Raw genomic sequence first — 12,806 nt, 5'->3', positions numbered from 1 at the left:
AGTAGACTTAGACGGGGGCTAAGCTCCATCTTCATCATTCTTAGTACTTGTTGTGTCATTACAAGGAGCGCAACGAAAAAAAAAACACGACCATAAAGAGGCATCAAACCAGCAGTTTCTGTACAATTAGAAAGAGTAAAGCATCGTATTGGATGGTGGCGGGTGCAAACAAAACAACCACCATGTTGTAAAGCCTGCTTGTATGTTGCGAAGTTTATGTACCGATCATCCGAAAGATGCAGTTTTTTTTAATTTGGAAACCACCACACGAAACTATAGACGATACCTCCCAGCTCTTGCAAGTCGACAGGTAGCTAGGGGCGACCGTGCATTCTCGACCGATGGACCATTCGCGATGCGCGCGACGACGGGGCCGCACGCAGGCAGCATGAGTGCACGCGTGACACGACAACGTACGGGCCGGCCGGAAGAACCGCTCGCTCGTCCGCCGAAGCCGGAGGTACGCTCTGTTGCTGCGTCACACGTTCGTCCCGCGACGAGACGTTTATACGTGTGCCGAACGCCACACACTTCCGCCGCGGCATCCTATCCATCCATCCACACGATCGACGCATGCCTGTGCAAGCGGATGACGCCTAGTTTAGTTTCTTTCCTTAGTCCCTGTCTCATTAATATTTAGACACATATATATAAAGTATTAAATATAAACTAAAAAATAATTAATTGTACAGTTTATAACTAATTTACAAGACAAAACTTTTAAATCTAATTAATTCACGATTTAACAATATGATGCTACAGTAACACATGTAATAATAACAGATTAATTAGATTTAATAAATTTATCTTGTATATTACTGATGGATTATGTAATTTATTTTTTTATTAATATCTGAACATCCATGCAACTTCTATACCCAATATGACACCCACAGACTTTACATCCCAAGTTTAAACAAGCCTGAATTCGTCGCTGCCGAGCGGCGCGGAAAAGATAAGGCGAAACTGCGAAAGACATGCGGCAACTCTGCGGGATTCAGACAGGAATATCTCATGCGAGTACGTAGTTAGCAGATCCGTGCGTCGTAATCGCTCCGTGCATTGTACTACCATGCATTTATAGTTCCCGCAGCGTAGTCCCACACACGAAATTCTCGTTTTTAAAAAGTCGAACGATTTGAAATTCAATTAAATTTATATAAAAAAACACTAGCATCTACCAAACAAATATTATTCGGTTCATTGTGGGATACATCTATATATCAAACTTATTTGAAGATAAGTATTTGACATTGTTTTTTCGAAAATGCTTCTTTCCGAGCGCGCACACTCACGACGCTCGTTCGATGCGCGCGGGGAAGGAGCCCGTCCGATTCTCGCTCATGCCCGCCCGCGTCCGCCGTCTTCTTCCTCTCCCACGTCTTCTTCCCCGGCTCCGCCGCGACGGCTAGGGTTCTGCCACCCGCTTTTTCCCAAACTCCGACGGCCTTACAAGGAAGGGATTTGGGGAGGAAGACCGGCCAGACGGTGGTGATGGTTGGCGGGCGGTTTAGGGGCCTTGTCGGCGGTGGAGGCGGCCGGGCTAGGTCGGAACAGCAGCGCCCTTGCCAGAGTTCGCTGGATGTCGCCATGGCCACATGCGGGAGGGGGCGAGGGCAAGACATGGGGAAGAAGCCGGACACCGCAGACACGCTAGGGCTTCGTCGGAGCTCAACACGTGTCGCGGTAGTGCCGGTGGGCAGTGGGGCCATCTGAGACAACTAGTCTTTTCACTTGTTGGTTTCAGTTAGGGCTTATCAGCCAACCAACAGTGTTTTTCTCTCACCATAAACCAACACTAGCTAAATTTATCAGTCCAGAAACCAACCAACGAACAGGCCGAACATAATTTCTTTAGTTTGGGCCACCTGAGACAAAGCCCACCAAGACGTAGCCCTTCATCAAGATGCTTCTACCGATACAGGCCTGTTTATCTTCTCCAACGCCTTTTTCCATCGTCGTCGCCATGAGATGCAGTTTTTGAGGTCAGTGGACCTACGCGTACGGACCAGTTTCGCCTCCACGAGCTTTCGCCCCTGCATTTGGTCATCTAGGTGGTTCAATAGGAGGTTGTCTATTTTATTAAGAAATAATAAAATATTAGTTTAATCTCCTTGAGTTTATAATCATCTTTTAAATAAAAAATATCTGAAACTATTGTCAATTGAGGGGCTGTAGCTAGTGAACAGTGCTCAGCGTGGAGCGTGCAGCGGCCAAAACCTGCCTTTTGCTTGCTCAATCAGGGTGATTAGGCCAGTCTCAGTGGGGATTTCATGACCCTGTTATCAATGCATCCATATTTTGGAAATAGTATAGAAGAGTTTTATCTCCATAAAACTCTCTCTACTCCCATAAAACTCTTATCATCTCTCTCTTTATTAATACAGTGCCACGTTAGTCTATTTAATGCCCATAAAACTATGATAAAACCCGTTGAGACCGGACTTAAAACCCACTTGATTCTGCTTGCACCACAGCATTCGGAGCATGGGTGGCTCCTCCATGCGCCGACATGTGTCTCTGCCTATCTTGCGGAAAAGCCCTCCAGTTCTTTGGAAACTAACCCTCAGTCCAGTCAATCGTCCCTAAACGGTGAGATTTTGCAGAGAGCCCCCCACCTGACCCGAACCCTAACCCCCTCTCTCCTTCCTCTCTCCTCTCCCAGGCGTCGATGCGCCTCGCGTATCACCGGTCGCGCCTCCCGGCTCGCCGCCGTCACTCCTCCACCTCTTCCATGGCGTTCCTCCGTCTAGCTACCGGAACCTCATCTCCCCCACCGCCGCTCTATCTCTTTCCCTACTGTCTCCTCTTCCCCTCTCTGCCGCTGGGAGACTGAGAGGTGGTGCGGGTACCGCCGGCGAGTTGGAGCGCGGTGGCATCCCATGGAGTGCCAACCTCCAATGGATCCATGGCTTGGAGGTGCCATTAGCTCGCGAGGATCCGCGGTCGGATCCAAGATGCGAGGCACCAAATCGGTGGAAGGGACGGCTGTAGCGTGACGCCGGATCTGACAGTTTCCACGGACACATTTCGGCGTCCTTGATTCTCCTCCAGGCCTTCGGCGTTGACGAGTTCCATAAGCTGCTGACCGCGTCCCCCTGCTCCTCCATGCTACCAACACCACCCCTAGCAAGGGTCTCCGTTATCGATCCACACATCAGGCCCCGCGGTGCTGCCCCTGCAAAGCCGCTCGTCGTCGATCTGCACAGCATGCCATCGGCATCGCCCCCAAGGTGAGGTCTTCTCCCTCACGTGGATTTGTATGCAACCTAGGATAAATGCAATATAGGACTCTTCAGGCCATTGCGCTCAAGATTCTCTCTTCTGTTGCTCAGTGTTGGTGACGCCGAGGAGGATGAGGAGCACCTACTGGTAGTTGGTGGCCGATGGATTAAAAAACATCCGGATGATGGACAGGGAGTCTGCACTCCGAGGTCAAGAAAAGTAATGTAGGAGAGTGATGTGGTCCATTCCTCAATTTTTACCTTAGCTTGTTGGGTTCTAATTGAAACTATTGACTGATGATTAGTTGGTGGGCATTTAATCTGGATTTGCTTTATTTTTTGAAATATACATGTAGGTATATATGCAGGATGAGCTAAAGGGGGTTCGTCACCTGTTGAATCAGAACCTCAAGCTCAAGAGGCAGTGCAAGAAGGTACCTCCGTTTTCTCTTTATTTATCCAATTAGCAACAGTATTACCATGCAATGATCATGACGCTCTAGAAAAGGCGTCAAGTTTACTCAAAAAGCTCATCAAATAGTTATGCACGTAGCGCTCAGCCCACCATCTTGACCAATATATGATATACAAGTAAAGTTCATTCAGCATGTATCACCAACAAAAATCTTTTAAGCCAGTCCACTCACCTGGCCCCAAAAGAAAATGACTTGCGATAAATGTACTACTAAATGTAAAATCGGAACAACCACCAAAAGATAGCACCCTAGCCACATTTTAATTGTTCGCAGCTGCTGATGATAGAGTAATCGCAGTTTTAATCCCTCACAAGACACATCGTATTCAGTATTTTCCATGGCCTGCGACTATATTTCTCTTCTTTTTTTAAGGTGCTTGATTGATGTCAAACCTGAAGTTGCAACTTACACTATCGCGGTATCGCCATAGCTTGAAAAGGATAAAAATAAGCTTACACTTAAACAAGGATACTAGAATAGTGATGTTGATTGATATATCTGTTAAATGTATGATTTTCTCTGTTTCTAAGGCTGAGTTCTCTATAAATATTGAAGATTTCACCCATGTGTTTGATTCCATAAAGATTCTTTTGGAACTGGAAATTTATAAACTCAATGAGTCCCAAGTCGTCATGAAGAATGTTGACAAGATCACTTGATATCCCACTTAAACCATCTTGTGTCCTCTAGGCATTGAACTCGCAATGTCTCCAATTTTCTCATTCCATTTTGCCAAAGCTCTGTGGGTATGATAATTGTGGGCTTAATTTCAGAGTGGGAACTATTTGATTATGATAAAGCTAAAAATGACCAATTGAAATTACATATGGGTTGTGTAGTTAACAGAAGCTGTGCTTTCTTGCTTTATACAATCTAATCATTTTTTAAAATTGTACTTGTTCCGAATTACTATTTGGTAGAAATTGCTTAATAGTGAAATACAAGAATATTCACAAACATGAAGGAAACAATGATACTGTAAAGCAAGACTTCCCATGTTTTTTTTTCTTCTAGATTCGACAGATCATAAGCTGACAATGATAAACAGTGAGATGCTTCACTTAGGGCGTGATTGGTAGACCGAATCGGACCGTCTCCGCACCGTTTTGATGTTTGACCTCATTCATGCGGTGTGTTTGGTTGTCCTCCTCGCATCTTTCGCCTGTATCCTTTCATTCATCTGCCCTCCTTCATCCCGCACGACTTTATTTTCTCAATTTTTACTTCCCTCTCCATACAGGATGGCTTGATTCAAGCATGGCGTAGGGACCCATGTGTCATACACTCAAAACTCTCATCCATGCATACAACCAAACAAGATCTCATCTCATACTGGACCAACAACAAAGACAACTGAACACGACTGAGTGCACGGTTTGAGCATGCATCTCACCATCTTGGATCGGCTCTCCATTCCGGCTCTCCCTCACCAAAGCAACCAATCACGCCCTTATTTGGTTGTTTTATTATGATTATTTCTTTGTGCTATCTTTGACATGGTTATACGTAACAAAGCGCAGCCAATAGCAATAGCTATATGACTGAGTAATTAGACAAGATTTTTCCTTCAAGGATGTAGGTCGCACACTTGCAGTACCTATATCGTGCTATTATAAATATCTCTGCATCCCTTGCAGGCAAAAAAGCTCTATGAATTGGCTATTCGTCTGGAATTTGGATTTCTTGGAGTTGCTGTTGCTTTATAATTTGTGCTATGTTTCTGTTGGTGTATATATGCATAATCTTAGATGCTGATGCCGTGGTTATGATAACAATTTCGCTTCGTTGAAAAGCCATGGCTAAAAGCATTGATCGCTGATTTGTTATGAGAGAAATATTGTTCCTTCGCTGAAACAATACGGCTCATAAAACAAGCGAACAAGGCTTATATATAAATGTATGTGCTTAGATTTTAGCTGCCATCTAATTATAAGGGGGTGTTTAGATTGAAATCACATAGGGGTGTCGAATGGGGTGTTCGGATACTAATAAAAAATAAATTACAGAATTCGTCAATAATCCGTGAGATGAATTTATTAAGTCTAATTAATCTGTCATTAGCACATATTTACTATAGCACCATGTTGTTAAATCATGGACTAATTAGGTTTAAAAAAATCGTCTCGCAAAATAGTCTCGATCTATGTATTTACTTTTATAAATAGTCTATATTTAATACTACATATATGTGTCAAATATCTGATAGGAGAGCGATTAAAGTTTAGGTGGAGCAAACACCCCCTAAGTCTTTATCTACGCAGCATGATAGTGGCTTTTATTCTTTCGGCCTGTTCGCTGGTTGGTTTCTGGGCTGATAAGCCTGGCTAGTGTTGGTTTGTTGTGGGAGGAAAACATTGTTGGCTGCCTGATAAGCTCTGGCTAAAATCAACCAGCGATGTTCTAGTACACACAAACAGCCTGTTCGCTTGCTCGTAAACGATCGTAAATTTTCAGTCAGGAACAGTGTTTTTCTCTCACACCAAACCAGCCAGCAGTAAATAATCCACGATACGATACGGCCTCCCGAACAGGCTTCGGCTAGGCATTCATTTATTCATTCGTTGATTTAGGTCTTGTTTGAATCCAGTCATTTATTCATTCGTTGATTTAGGTCTTGTTTGAATCCAGTCTGTAAAGGTTTGGGGTGTCACATCGGATATTATATGAGTGTCGTATAGGATATTATAGATTCCATCAGTAATCCATCATTAGCACATGTGTGTACTATAGCACTTTGTTGTCAAATTATGAATTAATTTAGCTTAAAGATTTGTCTTGTAAATTAATCGTAAACTATATAATTAATTATTTTTAGTCTATATTTAATACTCTATGTATACGTTAAACATTCGATGTGACAGTCAAGTTTTAGGGTTTGAAGTAAACATGGGCTCGTTAATTATTCAGGATGTGCGGTCGTCACGCACAACGTATATATCAGAAAAATATGGAGCGAATACTGCTGGTATTTTAGTTATTTATTTCCTCGTGTGACGGTGTGAGGACTGACGACGTTATCGAGGTGTCCAAACGGAGACACGTACACAGCAAAGTACGAGTGCGTACATTTGCTTGGGCCAATCCAACGGCGGCGCGCGCGTGGCTGTACGACGACTGTAGCTGCACGCGCCGCCGTTCAAATACCAGCGGCTACGGGCTACGGTACGGTGCGCGCATGCCGTTGCCGTGCGAGCCAGGGTGCATTTGCGATTTGCGTCGTCCAAGCGTGACAAACTGTGACGAGCGACGACGACGAACGCTGAACCTGGCCTGCTCGAGTCTCCGATCCACTCGATCAACTCGAGTTTCCATCCACGCCCCGGCCCCACCATGCGCGCATGCGTCACCAGCTGACCTACGAGGTCGGCACGGCACACACGTTCCCGCTACGAGCTGAAAGCGACCAGTGCCAGGCAGCAACTGCATGCCGACTGAGTGACACGCAACAAACAGTGTACAGTCGGAGTATATAATCATATTTTGTACAGCAATGCAGTATGTACGACGTACGTACGTACGATAGATCGCCATCACGATTCATGAACGCTACTAATAAGCAAATAATCACGATTCACGAACGCAAAGTAAATAATCAGTTTGTTCGTTTGTCTGTATCTAGCTTATAAGTTATGGTTTATCAGTCAACGAATAATATTTATCTCTCACACCAAACTAGCTATCAGTACTTTCAGCTATGTTTTATAAGCCAAATCAGCCCAAATGATCAGGACGAATATTTCTGGGTTGCGGCTCTGGTTGAACTTATGGCGAGATATTTTTTTGGAAAAAATAATCACGTACGGCAAAATGTTAGTACTAAACACGTCCACCACCACCGGATACAATACCATTCTCTTGCTCCCAAGTTAAGTGCACTTCTAACATTTGTTTTTTTCACAATGAATTTATATTTGGATCATAGGATACCTAGCACTAGTAGATTTTGCTACTTTCTTCACTTCATGGTATCATTGATTATACTAAAGGCGTGTATGGTTTGAACCTCCTAAAGTTTAGTCACCTAAATTAGCTCTTAAATTTTAGTCACCCATGTTTGTTTGGTGGACCAAAAGAGGCTAAAAGAGGTCTTTAGTCTCTTTTTAGTTAGGGTGGTTGGCTCTAAAATGACTAAAAGTGACTAAAAGGTGATGTTTAATCCCATTTAGCAATATTTGAGTGACTAGTTAGTTAAAAACCCATTTAGTCTTATTTAGTTAAACTGTTTGGAGAAAAATGACTAAATGAAATTAAATGAGACTAGATTTAGGACGTGAAGAGTGAACAAACACACCCTAACATATCTTAAAAGTGTTTACTTTGAGATAGAGGAGGTATATTTTTTTTAATCTATATAACTTCTACACTTTGTAAAAAAAAAGGGCGTAGATTTCTCACGCCCGCTAGGTTTTCTTTCTGAAAAAACACACACACAGCTTTTTATGACATATAGCTGTACAGTGGCCTTGCTGTCCCATTCCGTGCGAAACAAATACACAATGCATGCCAGAGCTAGCAGTATACTACAGCAATCTTGACCACTTGCGTTCACGAAGTAGTTGTAACACCCCGGTGTTACGATCTTATTTAGCGCCACAATTTTGACCTAACGGGTTTTACCGAAACGAGTTTCTCGGGCTTTATAAGTCTTAACTTAGGTTTTAAAGTAACACTCGTGGCAAGTTATATCGCACTAGCTAGTTGAATAGTTCTGGGATGCAGTCAAAACTAAAAGTTATAACTTCCTAAATCGGAAACGATTGACATTGACGTGTTAGCATTTAAAATCTCGCTAAATCCTTAAACGTAACTTTATATTATTGTATCGCTGGTTGTATCATGGTAAGTACTTTGGCGAGGGGTGGTGCGTAGAATGGTCTGAAGTAGCAGGGTTGCCCTAGAAGTTTTCGGAACCCTTTAGAACGCACGTAGAACTACGTTCGGTGCTCTATTCGTGAACCGACGCGCTGTGTGACGAACCCGTCTTGGCCTTCTCGCATTTTCTTCCCTAGTCGCTCTTTGGTCGCGCCGAGTGTTTTCCTAGGCAGCTGGTGGTGTTAACTTTGAGTTAGCGAGGTTGGTCGAACCTTAACCAAACTGTTTGGCAGCTTTGGCGTCGCTTTAAAAAGCGTGCACGACACTGATTTCGCCCTTTTGGCCTTTGGGGTCGCGGTCACCAGGCATGTCTGCCCGCTTGGCCGTGTCTGGCTGAGCGCTGGCCGCGCTGAGCCGCCGAAGTCGCGTTGCTGTCCCCGCGCGCTTGGGTGCCGTCTGCCATGCCTTGCCCCGCTGGCCAGTCTGTGAACGTCGACCGCACGCCGGGCCCGTAAGGTCGCACTCGCTCCCTGTTGTGCGCAGGCTGGGCAGACGCGGCGCTGTTGCCATTGACCGCGCGCATGCACTGCCTTTGGTGTTATCCGTGCTAGCCGACGCACCTTGTCGGTCACGTGTGCCACGGCCGTCCTACCCCCCCCCACCATGCCCTGATCACTCGGTCGGCTCGCTGACCCGCTCTGCTCTGCGTTTTTAAGCCGTCTCGTCGTCGCCAGTCGCCATGGCCGCTTTTCCTTTCCTTCCTAATTCATCGGGCACGGAGTGTTTCCCACCAATTCCTAGCGCGCACTGGTGCCCGAGGTCTTAGGCTTACCACTGCAGCCAACCGTGGTGGGAATCGTCCACCAGCGGCCGCGCGCGAAGCATAGCCGTCGCCGCCGTACTGTTTCTCTCTGGAACAGAGCACGGTTGGGGGCAAGGTCTGAACCTTCGGCAGAGGTTCGATTGATGGCACCGGTTGTCGTAATTCGTTCCCCTTTATCGGGTGCTCACCGGTTTTCGCCAGGTTCCTCGCCAAGCGACGCGGTGGCACGGCCATGTCCGCCGTGGAGCGCGCTGCTCTGGTCGCTCGCACGTGGCCGGGATCCTCCGGACTTTCCCCATCGCAACCGGCTGCGCGGCTTGTTTCGGGGTAAGCTCTTGTTGCTCCCTCACCTCCCCGTTGCTCTCGTCACCGCGATAGCTCGTCGGAACAGCCGCGCCACCACCGTAAACCACCGCTGCGGCTGTAGAGGGCCCTAGGGCGCCTCCCCGTGCTCCACCGCGCCCAATCGGCATCGGCCGGGTCGTAGACGGTGGTCGACCCCGTAGTTAGGCCGGCGTGGGTCCCCGATGTCCGGCGTGGTCGCGCTGCACCGTCCGGAGCCGTGCCGTCGTGCGCGGGGGTCCCTAGGACCTCCCCGTTGTAAAGACGAATACTACGAGGGCCTGGTCGTGAAACTGCTGTCGGTAGGAATAGTGTGGAAAATGTTGGTATAAATATCGCAAAGCTCGGGGTCGTTTTTGAAAAGAAGCCGGCGCGCGCGGGCTCCCTGCTCGTTGGGCCGGCCTGCTGCGCGCGCAGTCGCTCCCGCGTGGGCCGCTGTGGCTGCCGGGCTGAATCTGTTGCTGCCACGCCGTAGGCCGCGTCGGGTCTGTGGGGCGGCGGCCTGTCTACGCCGCCGGGACGGCCGGTTGCTGTGCCCCGTCTGGGCCGTTCGCCGCGCGTTGGGCCGGCTGTGCCGCCGCACTTGTTGCCGCTGAGCGCGTGGGCCGAGCGGGGCTGGTGTTAGCCCAAGCGGCCCTTGTTCCTTTCTTAGTATTTTCTTTTATCAAAAACAGGGAACTGGTAAAATTAGTAATAAATCATGGAAAAGTCACAAAAATGCCACACCAGTTTGGTTGAGTCCCTAAAACCAGGATATACCTATTAGTGTAATTCGTTCATATAGTTTGATGATATTTTTAGGAGCTATATAATTAAATTGGGATACTTAATATTATAAAAATATAACTTATACGAATTGTAGGGATAAATCGGTGATATTGTTGAATCTAAAATTTGTACTGTAGGCTTTTAGCAATATTAGGTACTCAGTGGAAATTTTTATAACTCTGGAATAAAGAAACACCGTTGGTTTATATAACTAAAATAATTGTTGGGAAATAACGCCTTATCAGACAACGTGTATATGTAGCCTAAGTACGATCGTTGTTAGAACTAGCCCGTTAACTCGAGAGGCGTAAAACGTATTTATACGAGTCACGATTGCAGTCAATTAATTATATCTTTGCATGGCATTACATTGCATATCATAATAGGGACGTTGGTGGATCACGGAGTCGCCGGGAGTTGCTGGAGGAATGGTGCTTTTGGAGATCATATCGCCATGATGGAAAGCTAACTTCTGATTATATTTTTCCCAGGCAAGCCCCGGTGCACAACCCCTACTTTCTGCAGTTTAAATTATAATTGTGCATTAAGTTTTAAGGAGTTAAATGAAACACACTTGCACATATATCTTTATCCTATGAGTCTTACTAGTATGACAGGATCGTGTAGAATGCTATGCTACAGGACTCCGGCAGAAGTCGAGTGATTGCCTATCACTCGCGAGAGATAGGAAATATATTGTTGGATTACTATCACTTGGAAAATATGAAAATGGTGGAAAGGAAAATGGTGACCGGACAGGGATATGGTTTGGGTATTGGTGGGTGTAAGAAGTTGTGTCGCCGCGGAGGCGGGTCATAGCTTGGTTACACCGTTTCTCCCTGTCTGGTCGATTAAGGACCGATCGTGCATATGACTCTAGGCAGGTCACAGACTTATTATCTCGAGCACATACTTGTGTATGGGCGCTTGGAAGACTTGTTGCTCTCTTGTCGCGGATCCGGCTCTTTCCGGACCGACTGTCTGGGTTTGTTTTTGGTGGAGGAGGTCCTTGCACCGTACTGAGTCCGGGACTCAGGGGCGGGGGCTTGGAGTCCCAGTTTGGACGGGGACCTGGACACCCGGGACAGGAGAGTGATGGGTTGGTCCTGCTTGTGCCTGGGGTACAAGCGGGGCGTGTGTTTTCGGGGTACCCAGCTGGGGGCATTGATTCGCGAATCGCCGGGAAATCCGGTACGGCTTGTCTACGGTTTAGCATCGTAGTAAGAACTGAAAGATGAAAGATGGAAGATGGACAAAGGAAATCTGATTGCTTACCACCTGCTTGAAAGTAGCACAGGTGCTTACATAGAATGGTTAGTTAATGAACCAATGCGGCTATTATTAAAAATCAAAGATAAGGACGCACGCTTAGTAATGCTTTCTGCAAATGCAACCCACAAACCAGATAGTCGTGCATATCCTTGGAGTCTTTTCTTTTCTCCTGCCGGGTAAGTCTTGCTGAGTACAATTGAGTACTCAGGGTTTTATTTCCCCCCTGTTGCAGGTGATAGGTGGACGCTTGAGCTGACCTTTGTGTGTGGATTCCTTCTGGTGGGCTCAGAGAGGATTTCCTTTACGCTGCGATCGTAGTTGTTATTTATAACTCTCACCAAATGCTTTTAAAAATGAAAGTTTAATAATCTGTTGTCGTAGTCTATATGTCAATACTTCCTCACGTCATGTTTAGATATTTATTTCCGCTGTAACTCTGTTCACATGTTTCTATTCCGCTGTTCAATTAAATTGTTTATAACTCTGATAACATGATTCCATTCCGCTGTTACATTAATAAATATTATACTCTGATGTGTATTAAAAGTGATGTAAGAAATGGTTACGAATGATGTAAGCTTTATTCTCTCATTTGTGATCCTGATGGCAAAAATGTGGATTTTCGGGTTCTCCCCTGGGGTGTGCCCGACGGAATCGAGTAATTTAGCGTTCTCCCTCGAGTGCTTAGTGTCTAATGGAAGACAAGCACTCCTGTGAGGCATTAAATTAGGCGGTTCTGCCACAGGTGGTATCAGAGCATAAATGAGGAAATAAAGCTTCGAAAACCTTTTCTAAACTAAAAATTGACAACCCATTGTTGCAAAAAGTTAGGACGTTTATATGCGAAGTTATATAAGTAGCCCTATTACTATGGTTATGTATCCAGGATAGATGGCACTTTGCTGACTTAGGTAGACTTAATCAAGTTTCTGCAGGTACACTGACTCGAGCATAGTCCGATAGTATCGGCTAGTTACAGGGAGATAACGATGTGCCAAAACTTTGAGAACGGTTGCCCTATATGTGGCAACAGTGAAAGGACGTATAGGACGTGCATTCATGCATATCTTGCCTATACATTGTAGTACT

The 12,806-nt window shown here is 45.8% G+C and overlaps 1 protein-coding gene across 6 annotated transcripts; it reads left to right on the top strand.

The window, feature by feature from the left end:
* The first annotated feature begins 2,638 nt into the window (after positions 1-2,638).
* On the top strand, positions 2,639-12,089 carry LOC136513880 (uncharacterized). Of its 6 annotated transcripts, none has more exons than XR_010773467.1 (5): positions 2,639-3,233; positions 3,336-3,449; positions 3,581-3,658; positions 10,832-10,936; positions 11,950-12,089. XR_010773467.1 is itself a non-coding variant. In XM_066507856.1 (5 exons), the coding sequence occupies exons 1-4, from the start codon at positions 3,109-3,111 to the stop codon at positions 10,901-10,903; spliced, it is 384 nt and encodes a 127-aa protein (XP_066363953.1). In that variant the 5' UTR covers positions 2,639-3,108; the 3' UTR covers positions 10,904-10,936; positions 11,950-12,089. The 6 variants fall into 6 exon arrangements, 3 of the variants coding, with proteins under 3 accessions (XP_066363953.1, XP_066363955.1, XP_066363954.1); XM_066507856.1 differs by having other exon boundaries at positions 3,336-3,444; XR_010773465.1 differs by lacking the exons at positions 10,832-10,936; positions 11,950-12,089 and adding an exon at positions 4,941-5,903 and having other exon boundaries at positions 3,336-3,444.
* The last annotated feature ends 717 nt before the right edge of the window (positions 12,090-12,806 follow it).

This window comes from Miscanthus floridulus, chromosome 16 (assembly GCF_019320115.1).
Source record: "Miscanthus floridulus cultivar M001 chromosome 16, ASM1932011v1, whole genome shotgun sequence".
Taxonomy (NCBI): domain Eukaryota; kingdom Viridiplantae; phylum Streptophyta; class Magnoliopsida; order Poales; family Poaceae; genus Miscanthus; species Miscanthus floridulus.
The sequence above is the reverse complement of the archived record's forward strand: the minus strand, read 5'-3'. Positions and strand labels throughout refer to the sequence as shown.